At 39.4% G+C, this 16,152-nt stretch overlaps 1 protein-coding gene across 4 annotated transcripts; it reads right to left on the bottom strand.

The window, feature by feature from the left end:
- Positions 1-2,073: 2,073 nt before the first annotated feature.
- Positions 2,074-12,854, bottom strand: SNRNP27 (small nuclear ribonucleoprotein U4/U6.U5 subunit 27). 4 transcript variants are annotated; one of them, XR_001104492.2, is made up of 7 exons: positions 12,787-12,854; positions 11,411-11,531; positions 10,477-10,589; positions 9,300-9,379; positions 4,422-4,486; positions 2,872-3,043; positions 2,074-2,786 (listed from the first exon to the last, which is right to left on the bottom strand). XR_001104492.2 is itself a non-coding variant. In XM_012433951.2 (6 exons), the coding sequence occupies exons 1-6, from the start codon at positions 12,818-12,820 to the stop codon at positions 2,989-2,991; spliced, it is 468 nt and encodes a 155-aa protein (XP_012289374.1). In that variant the 5' UTR covers positions 12,821-12,854; the 3' UTR covers positions 2,074-2,988. The 4 variants fall into 4 exon arrangements, 3 of the variants coding, with proteins under 3 accessions (XP_012289374.1, XP_012289373.1, XP_064220277.1); XM_012433951.2 differs by having other exon boundaries at positions 2,074-3,043; XM_012433950.1 differs by lacking the exon at positions 4,422-4,486.
- Positions 12,855-16,152: the final 3,298 nt, after the last annotated feature.

Below are 16,152 nucleotides of genomic sequence, written 5' to 3'. Positions count from 1 at the left end.
GTGTGTTCCAATAACAGAAGCAGGTTTCAAAACGTGGGTGATAAGAAACTTCTGTGAATTAAAAGAACTTGTTCTAACCCAATGCAAAGAAACTAAGAACCTTGAAAAAAGATTTGACGAAATGTTAATGAGAATGGACAATTTAGAGAGGAATATAAGTGAATTGATGGAGCTGAAAAACACAACACGAGAACTTCAGAAAGCGTGCACAAGTTTAAACAGTCAAATTGATCAAGTAGAAGAAAGGATATCAGAAGTCGAGAACCAGCTCAGTGAAATGAAACGAGAAGACAAGATTGGAGAAAAAAGGATGAAAAGGAATGAGCAAAGTCTCCAGGAAATATGGGACTATGTGAAAAGACCTAATTTACGTTTGATAGGTGTACCTGAATGTGATGAAGAGAATGAATCCAAGTTGGAAAATACTCTTCAGGATATCATTCAGGAAAACTTTCCCAACCTGGCAAGGCAGGGTAATAGTCAACTCCAGGTAATACAGAGAACACCACAAAGATATTCTTCAAGAAGACCAACCCCAAGGCACATAATTGCCAGATTTATTAGGGTTGAAATGAAGGAGAAAATACTAAGGGCAGCCAGAGAGAAAGGTCAGGTTACCCATAAAGGGAAACCTATCAGACTTACAGCAGATCTCTCAGCAGAAACCCTACAAGCCAGAAAAGAGTGGGGACCAATATTTAACATCCTTAAAGAAAAGAACTTTCAACCCAGAATTTCCTATCCAGCCAAACTAAGCTTTATAATCGAAGGAAAACTTAAATCCTTTGCGAACAAACAAGTACTTAGAGAGTTCACCACCACCAGGCCTGCTTTACAAGAGCTTCTGAAAGAAGCACTATACATATAAAGGAACAACCAATATCAGCCTTTCCAAAAATATATCAAAAAGAAAAGAACATTAACACAACAAAAAATTTACACTAACTAATGGGCAAAACAGCCAGCTAGCATCAAATGCCAGCATTAAAGTTATATATATGTTCTAATCGGATAAAAAGCCAAAACCCATTGGTATGCTGCATCCAGACCCATCTCACGTGCAATGATACACAAAGACTCAAAACAAAGAGAAGGAGGAAGATTTATCAACCAATCAGAGAATAAAAATAAACAAATTAATAAAAAGCAGGAGATGCAATTCTCGCCTCTGATAAAGTAGACTTTAAAGCAACAAAGAGCAAAAGAGGCAAAGAAGGACATTACATAATGGCAAAAGGATCAATGTAACAAGAAGAGCTAACGATTTTATAGATCAACGAGACAGAAAATTAACAAGGACATCCAGGACTTGAACTCAGACCCGGAACAAGTAAACTTAATAAACATTTATAGAACTCTCCACTTCAAATACATAAAACATACATTACCACCTCACATCTATTCCATAAGTGACTACATAATTGGAAGTAAATCACTCCCCAGTAATCGCATAGCATTTCATAGGTTTAAATGAAATATTGGTTGGCTGCTCGTTTGTTATTTTCTTCCCTTATTCCTTCCTGTTTACATCAAGTATAATTATTGGTATAAAAGAGGTTTTCAATACCCATTACTAAACTGCATTCTAGCCTGGGCAAGAAAGCAATACTCCCATTCTCTCTCTCTCTCTCTTCTTTTTTCCTCCTCTTCTTTATTCTTTTTCTTTCTTTCTTTCCTCCTTTCAAAAAAAAAAAAGTGTTCTTCAAATGAAAAAAAGAAAAACTTGCCAAAAGACAAATATTAATAGATCCAGATTAAGAATTGGCATGTCACAAAAGAAATATGTCTAGTACATTTAAAAAATATTCATCCTCCCTAGAAATAAAACAAAAAAACCAAATAGTACCAGTACTTTACCCATCTGGTAGGAAACTTTAAAACAAATTTTACAACTAATATTTGTGCATGTATCTGAAACAGGTATGCTCATACTTTACTGGATAGAGTTGGCTGTTACTTTCTAGCCAGAGGTATCAAACGTCTTAAAACTTGTATACACAGCCCTTTTAATCTCACTCAGCAATGCCACGTCTAAGTACGGAGCCTGAGGAAATAATGAAACATACAAAAATATGTATGTAATGGAAATATAGTCACAGTTTTAATTATAATGGCAAGTCATGGGAGGCAAGCCAATATTTACCAGTAAAACATTAGTTAATAATTTATCATATAACCAAGTAGCTACTAAAAGCTAAGTTTCCAAAGAGTATTTAAAAGTATTTTTTAAATGTCCACAGTACATGGGAGAAAAAAGGGTTAAAGAAACAACTGCATACATATTCTGATCTCATAGGTGGGGGTGAGAAATATATACCCAAAGAAGCCTGGAAAGACATATACTGAAATGTTAAAATTGATTATTTCTGGGAGTAGATAACAGGTGATTTTTGGCTTTTCTTTTACTTTTTGGTTTCTCTCAGATCTTTTTTTGCATGTATTGCTTTTGTACTTGGGGGGAGAACAATAAACGGTATTTTTGGGAGGGGGAACCACAGAAGATAGAAAAATCTATTATGCTTTTTCATTCTTCCCATTTTTAAACTACTAAGAATCAAGATATTTAATGTGTAAAAAAACAAAATGTCTAGGGAGATTCTTTAGTAATAAAACTATTTATCATATTTAAAAGGGTAGAAATACTGCTTTATTGGATAAACTTACTTCCAAATTACTTTCATGTTTTTAAAGAAGTCCTAATGAGCATTCAAGAAGAAAACATATACTGCTTCCACAGGAATAAGGACAAATAAAATGGGGTTGACGTTTGCCACAAATGATATTTCCTAAAAGAAAAAAATGTAATATTTAACCTTCTTTTGTTGAGGCAAGGTAAGTGAACTACATACATCATAAATAAGATTTTCTTACTTTACAAGAAGGAAGAACTGAGATCCTGTTTTTTGAATGCAAGTTAAATACAAAATACAAAATCCACTCTCTGACCAAGATGAGGGGGAGAAAAATCATTCTTCAACATTTCAATTCTCATGCAATGAAATCCAAAGGTCTGTTGAATCCACCTTTCCGATTCATGTACTGCCTGTGATGAGAAGAAAAAATTCATTGTTTATTGTTTTTAAATCCTATACTCCTCTTAGAAAAAAAGTAACATACTTCAGAGATTAAACCTATAAACCATCTTTAAAATAGCAAATTCTAAGGTAGATACTATTCAAGATAATTTAATGTATATTTAGAGATTATTTTACTTTCAAAATAAGCCAAAGATTTTCAGATTTCTTTAAACTCCAAATAGCAGTATGGAAGTTTAATTCTGAAATTTTTGAGAAGATTCTACAGACTTAAAACAAAAAATCAATTGAAAATCTTTATTTATTTTAGATAACATGAAACATGTAATTTAGAAATAGAGAAGAGTTCCAAAACAGGCACCCATTGAGCAAATTCAATTGCACACTGTAATGATTCTCCCCATAAGACCTTATTTGAAGGTAATTTTACAAAAGACTGTCCAAGATGATTCTCATACTTTAGCTTACAGCATTCTCAATCACGTGATTCATAATCTAAATTAACTGGACTATTAATCTTTTATCAATGATAAAATTAGGGAGAAAGGCAATGTTTGAAAATATCTTGACTTTTTCATTCATTAAGAATTCAGGACCGGGCTCGGTGGCTCATGCCTGTAACCCCAGCACTTTGGGAGGCTGAGGCGAGCCAATCACGTGAGGTTAGGAGTTCAAGACCAGCCTGACCAATGTGGAGAAACCCCGTCTCTACTAAAAATACAAAATTAGCTGGGCGTGGTGGTGTGCACCTATAATTCCAGCAACTCAGGAGGCTGAGGCAGGAGAATCACTTGAACCCGGGAGGCAGAGGTTGCAGTGAGCCGAGATCACTCCCCTGGGCAACAAGAGTGAAAATCGTCTTAAAAAAAAAAAAAATGGCTAAAGCCCTTTTCGGCCTTAGCCCACCTGCACCCAGGTGAAAAATAAAAAATAAAATAAAAAATAAAAAATTCAGTGAGATTTCATGTATGGATTGGTTTGTTCCAAAACTGTGGTACAAATAAAATATGCCTACACTTAACAGAAGAATGTATTTACAGTTGAAATCCTTACATAATCAATCTAGTGCAGGACGGATCTATTTTATACCTATAATTATAATGAAATCAAAGCCCATAGACTTGAAATTATGCTTTTCTGAAGAAACTGTTATCTATAGTCCTAAAATATTTAAGCAAACTACCCTCTCTCTAACAGCTATTAGTTCATATGTAAATGGGAAAATAATTTTACCATAGCAGAATATTAGCAATGACGGTAATATTTCATTAAAACAAACAGTATGGAAAACTGCTACACTTCCTAGAAACATGATTATCCCATAATGAAGTTCTAAGTACAACACTGATTTATCAGGTCAAATATAATAATGGGGGCTATGCATACCTGTACTTCCTCTTCTGAGAGACATTTATGGCATAGGCATTTACAGAGCCATCCACTTTCTTACCCTGAAGAAAAACAATCAACAAAAAAACCCCAGGAAGGATACATTAAATCAGGATTACTTTAAAGCAGGTGTGGTGGCAGCGGCATGTACCTGTAGTCCCAGCTACTTGGGGACTACTTGGCTTGAGCCCAGGAGTTTGAGGCTATAATGAGCTATGATCACATCACTGCACTCCAGCCTGGGCAACTGAGCATGATCCAGTCTCAAAAAAAAAAAAAAAAAAGAAGAAAGAAGGAGAAAGGAAGGAGGAGGAAGAAAGAGGGAAGTGGAGGAGAACGGGGGTGGAGGAGAAGAAGTGGCAGCAGCAGTGGAAGTGGCAGCAGCAGCAGAAGAAGCAGAAGAAGCTGCAGCAGAAGAAACAGAAGCAGAAGCAGAAGAGAAGGAGAAGAAGCAGGAACAGAAGCAGCTGCAGCATAAGCAGCAGCAGCAGCAGCAGAATAAGAAGCAGCAAGAGCAGCAGCAGAAGAGGGGAGGAGGGGGAGGGGAGGGGAGTCCAATGAGGGAGAAGTTCCAGATCCTATGAACTCCCAAGTGGGACAACTCTCTGCTCAATTGTACATAAGCAATTAATATTCAAGCCAACAAACATTTACAGTGTATATACTATGTGCAAGCCATGCTGAGAAAGTAGGGTAGCAGATTCTAATCTTTTCTGGTCAAAGAATATTTTGAAACCAGGTAAAAGGTATAGATATAATCTCAGAAAAATTCACATTCACACAAAATTTAACTTACAACCTCAGCTAATAATATTCTCAATTCATGGCTGGAATGGTTGCCATTCATCTAAATCTCATTTCTTATACGAGCCTTGCAATTTTTTGCTCATTTAAAAAATTATTATTTTTTAGAAACAGGGTCTCGCTGTCGCCAGGCTGGAGCACAGTGGCGTGATCATAACTCACTGCAGCCTCGAACTCCTGAACTCCAGTGATCCTCCTGACTCAGCCTCCCGAGTAGCTGTGATTACAGGTAGATGCCACCAGACTGGGCTAATTTTTAATTTTTTTCTGTAGAGATGTGATCTCACTATGTTGTCCAGGCTGGTCTTGAACTCCTGGCCTCAAGCAACTCTCCTGCATTGGCCTACCAAAGTGCTGGAATCTCATGTATGAGACCTTGTGCCCAGCCCAATTTTGAACTTTAAATAAGAATCAGAACAGAATAACAGACACAAATGCTAGGCTGTTATGTGTCACTCTGTCTTGACCTTTCTAAATGTAGCACCTGTCCTCTTTTTCACTAATTCTTGTTCAGGTCTTCTGATCCAACCAAGTCAACTCAACATATCTACTTTCCCCCACGTTGTTCCTCATGCCTGAACTGCCTTCCCTGCCTCCAACTTCAACTATCCAGTTATCCATTGTTCAAGGCCCAATTCAGACATTCCAGTTGCCACAAAGTACCCTCTTCTCTAACTCCTGAAAAATGTTAACTGTGCTTTCCTCAGAGTACTCTCTGTTTTACACCCTGTATAATCATGATATACATCACAAAGTTACTTTCCCTATGAGACTGCAAGCTTCTTGATGGAGGAATATCTCTAAGAGTCACCTTTGCATTCTCATATCCTAGGCCACTGCACTCCCAGGTATTCAGAAAATGACTTAGAATCTGAGTATCATCAGCTAATGTCATAACACACACAAGTGACCCCCACCCTCCTCCCTCTCCCATTACTACTTATGCAAGAGTAGCCTATCTGTGTAGTGTACTTAATTAGATATTGGTATCAGGGCAAAAATCGATTCTGACCCACAGAAGGCATACACACAAGAATCATATATTTGAAGTGGAGCTAAAATAAATCTATTTGGTCTTACTTTTCTACTATTTTTATGTATTTTGTCGGGGGCGGGGGGTGAGTTCTGAACAAATTACTCAAGGTATATGATTTTGAACTCCCAATAACAGGAAGTAAGCATGACTTAGAAAGACTGGCCTTGTGGACAAAAAAGCAAATGATGCTAACCTTTTTACAAAGTTCGATTCCTAAAGGCTTACTGATTTCTGGAAACTATTTGCTGAGTTGCATATTATTAGCCCTATCCTCATTTATTTACATGCTGGCATAAAAAATTATCCATTAATAAACATAACAAAACTTTGAAACTTCCTAGAAGAATGTTATTGAAGTAATTGCAGTTTTAGCCATCATTTTCAATGGCAAAAACCGCAATTACTTTTGCACCAACCTAACAGACTGAAAGGGAAAAGCCAAGCACACTGCTGTGAGGCTGTAGTCCCAGCTACTTCGAAGGCTGAGGCAAGAGGATTCATTGAGCCAAGAAGTTTGAGTCCAGCCTGAGCAACACAAGAAGACTCTGTCTCTTCAAAACTAAAAAATAAAATAGACTGAGGCAGGAGGATCTCTTGAGGTCATGAGTTCAAGACCAGCCTAGGCAGCACAGGAAGACCCTATCTCTGCAAAAAATAAAAAAAATTATCTGGGTGTGGCAGCATATGCCTATAGTCTCAGCTACTCCGAAGGCTAAGGTGGGGAGATTGCCTCAGTCCAGGAGGTCAGGCTGCAGTGAGCCATGATTACACCACTGTATTCCAGCATGGGTGACAAAACAAGACCCTGTCTCTAAAATAATTAAAAGTAAGGCAAGGCACAGTGGCTCATGCCTGTAATCCTAGCAATTTGGAAGGCCAAAGTGGATGGATTACTTGAGGCCAGGAGTTCGAGATCAGCATGGGCAACATGGAGAAACCCCATCTCTACTGAAAATACAAAAATTAGCTGGGCCTGGTGGCAGGCACCTTTAATCCCAGCAACTTGGGAGGCTAAGGCAGGAGAATCGCTTGAGCCCGGAAGGTGGAGGTAGCAGTGAACCAAGATCGCACTGCTGCACTCCAGCCTGGATGACAGAGTGAGACTTCATCTAAAAAAATAAATAAAATAAAAAATAATTAAAAAATGAAAATAAAACCAAATAGAAAGGAAAATAGGTGACTATCCTGGCATTTATGACTTCTCACCTAATTTTTCCTTTATAAGCAAACATATTCATCACTGACTACATTTAAGTGACGGGTGGCACCATCCTTACATCTGACGTTTAGGAACTTCAAACTTAATATCAAGCAACAGGAAAACCAGAAAATGAAGAAAATAATTCCATTTTCTTTGAGGAAAAAGTTCCCTCCCCATTCTTTAAAAACAATAGAACTGTAGTTGCTTTACTTTTGATGTATTTTTATTCATCCAACATATATATTATGGGAAATATATATATATATATATAAATATATATATATATATATAAATAAATAAATATATATATATATATATTATATATATATATATATATTATATATAAATATATATATATATATCTATATATATATATATATATATATAGATATATATATCTGGCAGGTGGATTCATTTATAAAATACTATTTGGAAAAATAAATAAGGATTTAGGATATTCAAGGGAAAAAAAAAAAGCTGACAAATAAACTTCATTAAATTCCAAAACAGGGTTCACATAACCATTTCAAGAACAAGAGCTTGTTCTTAATTTCTCACCTCAAAACAGTCACGCCTCAGTACTCCTAAGTTATACACTGTCATTTTAAAACATGTGAGCCCTACACAGTCACATTAGTTAGAAATTCTTAAGCATCGGTGATTACCTCACTCCATTAACAATTCAATGGAATACAAGACTTGGAAAAGTGGATTATTTGGACAATTTTTTCTCAAACATCTCTATTTCTATTTGCAAAACTAAATGGAAAGACTTAAAATTCTAGAAAAGAGATTTTTAAAAATATATTGTCTTTCTTTCCATACACCTCCCTCTCTTCATCCCTCTCTTCCTTTCATTTCCTCTCTCTATATCCATTTCTCTCTTCCCCCATCTCTCCCTATGCTCTCCCTCCTCTATATAATCCCTCCCTCTTTTTCCTCTTCACTCATCTCTCTGCTGTTATGAAGGCTAGACAGCATTCACTCCCCTATTCACCCCACTTCTGAGCTGTGAGACATGTATGCAGCTGCCCAATATCATCTCTATCTGGCAGGTGGATTTTGTTCTTCCATTTCCCAGCAGTTCCCCTTCCAGAAACTATTCTGGGTTAACCATATCACTCAGGCTCCCAGCCTGACACCAAAGAGGCATCACTAACTACTCACTCTCACTCCCCTCAGCTCCTGAATGGTTCTCAACTCAGTTCAGGCCTTCATCATCTTTCACTTGCACAAATCAGCAGTGCTCCCTGCCTCCAATCTAACCCACCTTCCATCTGTCCTCCATGCTGCCCCCAGAGTCATTGTTCTAAAACACACATATAACCATATCACTCCCTAGTTTAAAAATCACTACTTCCTCTCCTCAACACCTAAGGTATCAACTCTGAATTCCTTAGCATGGCTAAGGGGATCAAACGCCCTCTGTGATTTGCCTACTACTGCTATTTCTAGCCTAAGTCACAAGCCCATCAGCATCCCTTTATCCATGGCTGAATTTGAAATTCCCAGAATACACTATGCTCCTTTACACCTACATGGCATTTTCATGAGCTCTTCTCTCTACCTGAAATAATCTTCCTCCTCTTTCTTTGTCTAATCACTTCTACTTGCCCTTTAAGATCTAACTCAAACATTGTCCCTGGCAACCCCTCCCTGAATTCCAATGGCAGTTCATTGTTTCCTCCTCTGTATTCTCAAAGCCCTTCACACAGATAATTATTGTCTAATAACCAAATAAATTTGTATAAATGGAAAAGAACATGGAAAGACAGGATAGTCATAACAGATTAATTCAAATGAGAATGTGTAATTGGTTGCACGTTTTACTTACTTTTGTGGAGTCAAAGGAGGCAAACCCCATTAACTTCATCATTTCTATTTCTTCCTCTGTTTTGCCCTCTAAGTCTTCCTCTGCAAAAATAAATAATTTTATGACCTCTTTATCATTTCATATATATACATACATAAAAAGAGAGGTAGTAACATTGTCATCCCACCTCACTAGCAGAGAACACAGAAAACAATTAGCTGAAGATGAGTCTAATGAAAATTCCTCTTAAATTTGGATGCAATGTAACTTATAGCACAAAAAAAAAGTCTTCTTGAAGCCTTTTGACAGGGTTACCTTTAAAAAAAAAAATCTGGGTTTCATATTAAGGACTACCTTTTTTTTTGGAGACAGAGTCTTGCTCTTGTCACCCAGGAGTGCAGTAGCGTGATCTCGGCCCACTGCAACCTCCGCCTCCTGTGTTCAAGTAATTCTCCTGCCTCAGCCTCCCCGGTAGCTGGGATTATAGGCACACACCACCACCCTGGCTACTTTTTGCATTTTTAGTGGAGATGGGGTTTCACCATGTTGTCAGGCTGGTCTCAAACTCCTGACCTCATCATCTGCCTGCCTCAGCCTTCATTACAGGCATGAGTCACCTCACCCAGCCAGGCCTACCTTTAATATCAGGCATGACATTATCTAGTTGTGAAGCTACTTCCAAAATAGAATAGTCTCACGTTTTTAACTACCTTCTATATCAGAAGCACCACAGACAACCAGCAACTTGCTAGGGTGCAATCAAAACAAAATCTCAGGCTGGGCGTGGTGGCTCATGCCTATAATCCCAGCACTTTGGGAGGCTGAGGCAGGCCTGAGGTCACCTGAGGCCAGGAGTTGGAGACCAGCCTGGCCACCATTGTGAGAACCTGTCTCTACTAAAAATACAAAAATTAGCCAGGCGTGGTGATGAGCACCTGTAATCCCAGCTACTTGGGAGGCTGAGGCACAAGAATTGCTTGAATCTGGGAAGTGGAGGTTGTAGTGAGCCAAGATCTCGCCATTGCACTCCAGTAGGGATGACAAGAATGAAACTCTATCTCAAAAAAGAAAACCAAAACCTCAAAATTATAGGCGATGAACACTATAAAAGGCTTAACATTTAAATGTTCAAAGATTAAACTTTTATAATTTTATCATCACTGTACTTTTCCTATAGTTATATATCTAGTAACATTACCAGTAATCTGCCGTTCTTTGCTCTTTGTTTCTTTTGTTTCTTTCTTTTCCTCATCTCTTCTTTCTTTCAGTCGAGAAGGGGACGGAGATGTGGATCTATGTCGTCTTGGAGATCTAATATAAGCAAAGATAGTTAGAAACAGACAGACACACATTTCAACTTTGTATCTATCAGCACAGATATACATGAGCCAAGCTCCACAGAACCAAGAGTCATTCCCTATAGCAAAGTGAAGAAAAAGGTTCTGCTAAGGCCTTGACTGTTAACAAAAAAAATTTTAAATACAGTTTACTGCTTACTCATCAGTTGCTTTCAGTACAACTAAGGCTAGAAAGCTTTCTGTAAGGCAGAAAAATGTAAATTAAAAGTTTCTAACAACCACACACAAACACACAAAAAAGCTAACTTAAACAGCAATTGATGCTTATTAAGACTCAGAGCTGGGTGGGGCTTGGTGGCTCACACTTGTAATCCTAGCACTTTGAAAAGCTGAGGATCGCTTGAGTCCAAGAGTTCAAAACCAGCCTGAGCAACACAGCAAGACCCTCTCTCAAAACAAAACACTCTGAGCCCATTTCCAACTTCTTCCAAGATCACCCATTCTTGATTACACACTTGAATAAATCATTATCGCCGAAAAGTTAATTAAAAAGAAACAAAAATATAAAATCCTTATTTCTTCTTGCCAAGCACCATGCTCTGGTGTTTGCATGCATTATTTCTTATTTACTCCTCAAGACAACTCTGATGTAGAGTACTATTAACACTATTTAAGCAAGGTGAATGTTAGCTTTAGAATAAGGTGGGATTAAGTTTCCTCCATTTCATGAAACTGTAAATCCCCTTGTAAGCGATCAAAACAAAGTTAAGAGTAGCGACCAGTTTCTTAGGGACTTATGATAAATAAAGCTCCTGGCTTATTTTCTGCCCTTACCGGGAGCGTCTTCGGTGCGGGGATCGCGAGCGGCTCCTTCTCCGATCTCTTTCCCGAGACCTGGACCTTTCCCGGCGCCTGCGTTCTCTCTCCCGGGATGTGGACCGGGACCGCCTACGTTCTAATACAAGAGCACACAAATTGCAGAACTGAAAATTACCTCAAATAGCTAGAGCTGCACCGTCCAGTAGAAACATAATGCAAACCATTACGAGTAGTCACATTAAAAAGGTCAAAAGAAACAGGTGGGATTAATTTAATATGTTTTTAAACTCAGTATAGCCAAACTATTATGATTTCAACATGTAAACAACATAAGTTATTAATAAAATATTTTACATTCTTTTCCAGGGAAATCCAGTGTGTTCTAGAGTTACAGCACTAGAACACACTGGATTATTGGAAAATCGAGGCTTCATTAGTTCAAAGTGATAAAAACTAATCAGGGGCCCGGCGCGGAGGCTCATGCCTCTAATCCCAGCACTTTGGGAGGCCGAGAAGGGTGGATCATCTGAGGTCACGAGTTCGAGACCAGCCTGGCCAATGTGGCGAGACCTTGACTCTACTAAAAATTCAAAAATTAGCCAGGCGTGGTGGCGCGGGAGGGTAATTCCAGCTTCACGGGAGGCTGAAGCAGGAGAATCGCTTGAACCCAGAAGGTGGAGGTTTCAGAGAGCTGAGATCGCGCCACCGCACTCCAGCTTGGGAGACGGAGCGAGACTGTTTCATTAAAAGAAATAAAAACTAATCAGGGGCAGAACCGAGGGTCTAAGTTAGATCTACTGACGGAAGTCCAGGGTTCTTTATGGGGCTGGGAGCCAGAAAATATTATGAAGTGAGCTTCCAGGACTCAAAATTCTTAATACCGATTTCCCTGTAATGACCTGGGCAGGAATCTAACATTTATTAAGTATTTAAGAGCAAGACAAAATCACATACTGTGTGTTATGGGATGTGACATTAATTCTTACATCAGTTTTTAAAAAGTTGGCAATACTACTCTTAATGACTAATTCTGGGAATTCGATTCAGAAAGGCTGAGTGACTTGCCCACCGTCACCCAGAAATTCAGCAAAGGAACCGAGGTCTAATTCTAAACCCACCGGCCACAGTGTAATAAAAGTTATTGTATGAAGGTGACAAAGAGTTACTGAAACTAATTCAGAGGGGAAAACAAAAGACAAAAAATTGCCTTCAAACCGGAGAGGGCGAGCTGAAGGGGGCAGGACCAGGTCTACGTTCCTTCATCCACCCCTCGCTCTCCTCCTGGGTAAAAGGGCATGCCTCTCTGCGGCCCGGCTACCGAAAACAAAATAAAACAAAAGGGACAGGTCTCCGACAGAGCCCCACGTCCTCCGAAATGCTACAAGACTCACCCCTCCGTGGAGAGCGGCTGCGACTGCGACCCATTTGGAGTTCCGCTCCGCGGAAACGACTTGCAGCAACTTCCGGGAGGGCCGGAAACCGAGCTTTTACCGCCGACCAGAAAATTTCGAAAAGAGTTGCTAGGGTTCCGGTCTTCTTTGTTCAAAGTGGCATTGAAACATAAGGTTTGATGCTATTATAGAAATGCCTGGAAAATTCAGCCGTATGCTCATCATCCTAACAGCTTTTATTTTTTCCCTCATTTTTGACCAAAAAAACCAGCAAACCAATTGTAAACATAGCATAGACAAACAGCTTATGTTTTTCCACTTTTCCACATAACATTCTCTCATAAGGAGTGAATATACCAAAGTTCACCGTCCATCTGTTTAATACTTTCTCATGCCTGCATTGAGAACACCCAAAACCTTCTATGGGCTCTTGAAAAGAAAACTAAAGGCCCCAAATTCCATCCTACCCCACAAAGTAAATCCCCGAAGTTGCCTCTTTCCTCAGGGAAAACACCAACAAAAACTTCAGAATGTTCAAAACTACAAAAATGAGGAGAAAGACTGTCTTGCCCAAAAGTTGGACCCTCTGTGGTAGAGCATAAATATGCTTACCAGGAAAGACTTGAACCTCTGTTTCTTTTTAATTTTATTTTATTAAGTTCCAGGGTACATTTGGAGATTGTGCAGTTTTGTTACATAGGTAAACGTGTGCCATGGTGGTTTGCTGCACCTGTCAACCCATCACCTAGATATTAAGTCCTGCATCTATTAAGCTATTCTTCCCAATGCTCTCCTTCCCCTTAACTCCTTCCCTGCAGGCCCTAGTATGTGTTGTTCCCCTCCCTGTGCCCAGAAGTTCTCATTGTTCAGCTCTCACTTACAAGTTTGAACATGCAGTATTTCACTTTCTGTTTCTGTGTTAGTTTGCTGAGATAATGGCTTCCAGCTCCATCCATGTCCCTGCAAAGGATATTATCTCATTCCTTTTTATGGCTTCATAGTATTCCATGGTGTATATGTACCACATTTTTTTTTTCCAGTCTATCATTGATGGGCATTTGGGTTGATTCCATGTCTTTGCTATTGTGAATAGTACTGCAATGAACATACCCATGCATGTATCTTTGTAATAGAATGATTTATACTCCTTTGGGTATATAACCAGTAATGGAATTGCTGGGTCAAACAGTATTTCTGGTTCTAGGTCTTTGAGGAATCACCACATTGTCTTCCACAATGGTTGAACCAATTTACATTCCCACCAACAGTGTAAAAGTGTTCAACCTCTATTTCTAATCAAACCAACTCTTTTCAGCCAGCTGTCTCCAGAATTACCAAGTCTAGTGACCTGGCTTTTAAAATACAAAGAGCTGGGAGCTGGAAAGGGACTCCATTAGGATGGAAAAAATGTCCACCAGTCACATAAATTTTTAATTAGATTTATACATTCAGAGTGGCCTCTTTAATACCTGTTCCAACCCAAACTTCCAGGAAAGATCCAGCCATAACATCTAGGATTTCTACCACCAGCCCTGACCCCCAGACTCCTTTGGAACTACCCAGGCAAAGCATGCACTAGGTGTAGAATGGGGAAGTTCAAGGTGGGTGCAGGCCCCAGGGAAGAAGATTTAGCGACATCATTGAAGAAACACACCACTAATGATAGCCAGGCATGGTATTGCACACCTGTAATCCCAGCTACTTGGGAGGCTGAGGCAGGAGAATCGCTTGAACCTGGGAGGTGGAGGTTACAGTGAGTTGAGATTCTGCCACTGTACTCCAGCCTGGGCAACAGAGTAGGACTCTGTCTCAAAAAAAAAAAAAGAAAGAAAAAGAAAAGAAAAGAAAGAGAGAGAGAGAAAAAGAGAAAAAAATGGAAACACACCACTAATGATTGAAGAAACTGTCCACAGGGAAGATAGAAATTATGGGAAGCCTAAGGGGGTATGTACTAGATGTGTAAGAGAGGAAGAACATGGTGGCCTCAGGTGGTGGCTGAAAACAGTTCTTTTTCTCTTTCTCCTCCTCCCCCCAGGGCTGGGGTCTCATCTGATGAAAACGCTTTTTAAGAAACCCTTCTGGGACTAAAAATGACTGGAAGGTATGCTGGGGATCAGTTGAATGCATATGATGCCCAAGACACTATACCACTGTGGCACTAGGATGAAAAGATGAGTAAGACATGGTCCCTGCCCTGAAGGAGTTTGCACTCTAGCTGTGGAGATGGACAGAGTAAAAAAACTCTTCACTATAATGTGGTAAGATAAAATATATGCAGTGTGTGCTATGGAGACATGAAAGAAGGCTATTCAGCCTAATTTGTCCAAGAGGGTTTCCTGGAATAATAATAATAGCTGATACATACTGTGCTAACTATATGCCAGGCACTGTTATAAAAATGTTTATGTACACACACACACACACACACACACACACACAAACACACACAATTAGTTGAGCTGTGAGACTCAAAAGAAAAAATTGTCCAGGTAAAGTGTAGGAGTAGCAGCAATAGCAAAGGTGCAGAGATGTGTCACACTATGACATATATAAGCACTAAAAGAAGTTTGATACTCATCATTTTGAGTTCACCATGGTGGACCTTACTGAGTACCTGGGTTATGGTTATGAGAGGCCACTGGAGCATTTCAGGCTGGGGAGTAACCTGACCAGATTTGCATTTTAGATGATTCATCTTGCTGCCAGATCTAAAGACCTGAGCCAAAAAGAACAGATGGAAGGAACGAGGGCTTGTACTAAAGCAATGATGGAAGAGAATGAGAAAGAACAGAATCAGGAGACATTTGAGGAATAGCATGGCAGGTCTTGGAGGCTGGTTAGATCCAGCCAGTGGGAAGAAAGAGAAGAAATGACTCCCAGGCAGGGCCAGCTTCACAGGCGTGTGACCTGTGTAGTCACACAGGGTCCTGGGCTTAGAAGGGCTTAGTATTCGGCTGTTTCTTCTCTTGAAATTCCTACTAATCTTTGAACAAGAGGCTCTGCATTTCCATTTGTCACTGGGTTTAATAAAAAGTATGCATCTCATAGTGATGCCTACCAAAGTGAGAACGTCACAGTTTGTCAATTCACTACACAACTGAGACACGATGGTGAGTCCATGTGGGAGACAGTGGAGAAGGCAGTGAAAGGGTGATCCCTTTTTTATGTGAGCCCCTCTGTCAGTGATTAGTTTGGACCCTTCCCTACCCCTAGATCCCTGCTCCCCATATCCATTCAGGGGAACTCTCTTTGTACACATGTTCGCTCCACAGCATGAGAACCTAGTTACGCTTATGCTTTTGGTGAGAGGGAGAACATGAATTTCATTTTGGAAGATTATTCAGTGTGAGAGACTTGATGAACATC

The sequence above is a fragment of the Aotus nancymaae genome, unplaced genomic scaffold (genome assembly GCF_030222135.1).
Source record: "Aotus nancymaae isolate 86718 unplaced genomic scaffold, 86718_ANA_hifiasm-v0.15.2.pri h1tg000057l, whole genome shotgun sequence".
Lineage (NCBI taxonomy): Eukaryota > Metazoa > Chordata > Mammalia > Primates > Aotidae > Aotus > Aotus nancymaae.
Note: the sequence above shows the minus strand (reverse complement) of the source record. Positions and strands in the feature narration are given on the sequence as shown.

What these genes read in the sequence shown, in the direction of transcription:
- SNRNP27 (XM_064364207.1), bottom strand. Translation starts at nt 12,820, where the DNA reads ATGGGTCGCAGTCGCAGCCGCTCTCCACGGAGGG. An exon ending in CAGCCGCTCTCCACGGAGGG is followed by an intron (nt 11,532 to 12,786) that starts GTGAGTCTTGTA and finishes CTCTTGTATTAG; the next exon opens with AACGTAGGCGGTCCCGGTCC. An exon ending in CCTCCTTTGACTCCACAAAA is followed by an intron (nt 3,044 to 9,299) that starts GTAAGTAAAACG and finishes TTCTCATCACAG; the next exon opens with GCAGTACATGAATCGGAAAG.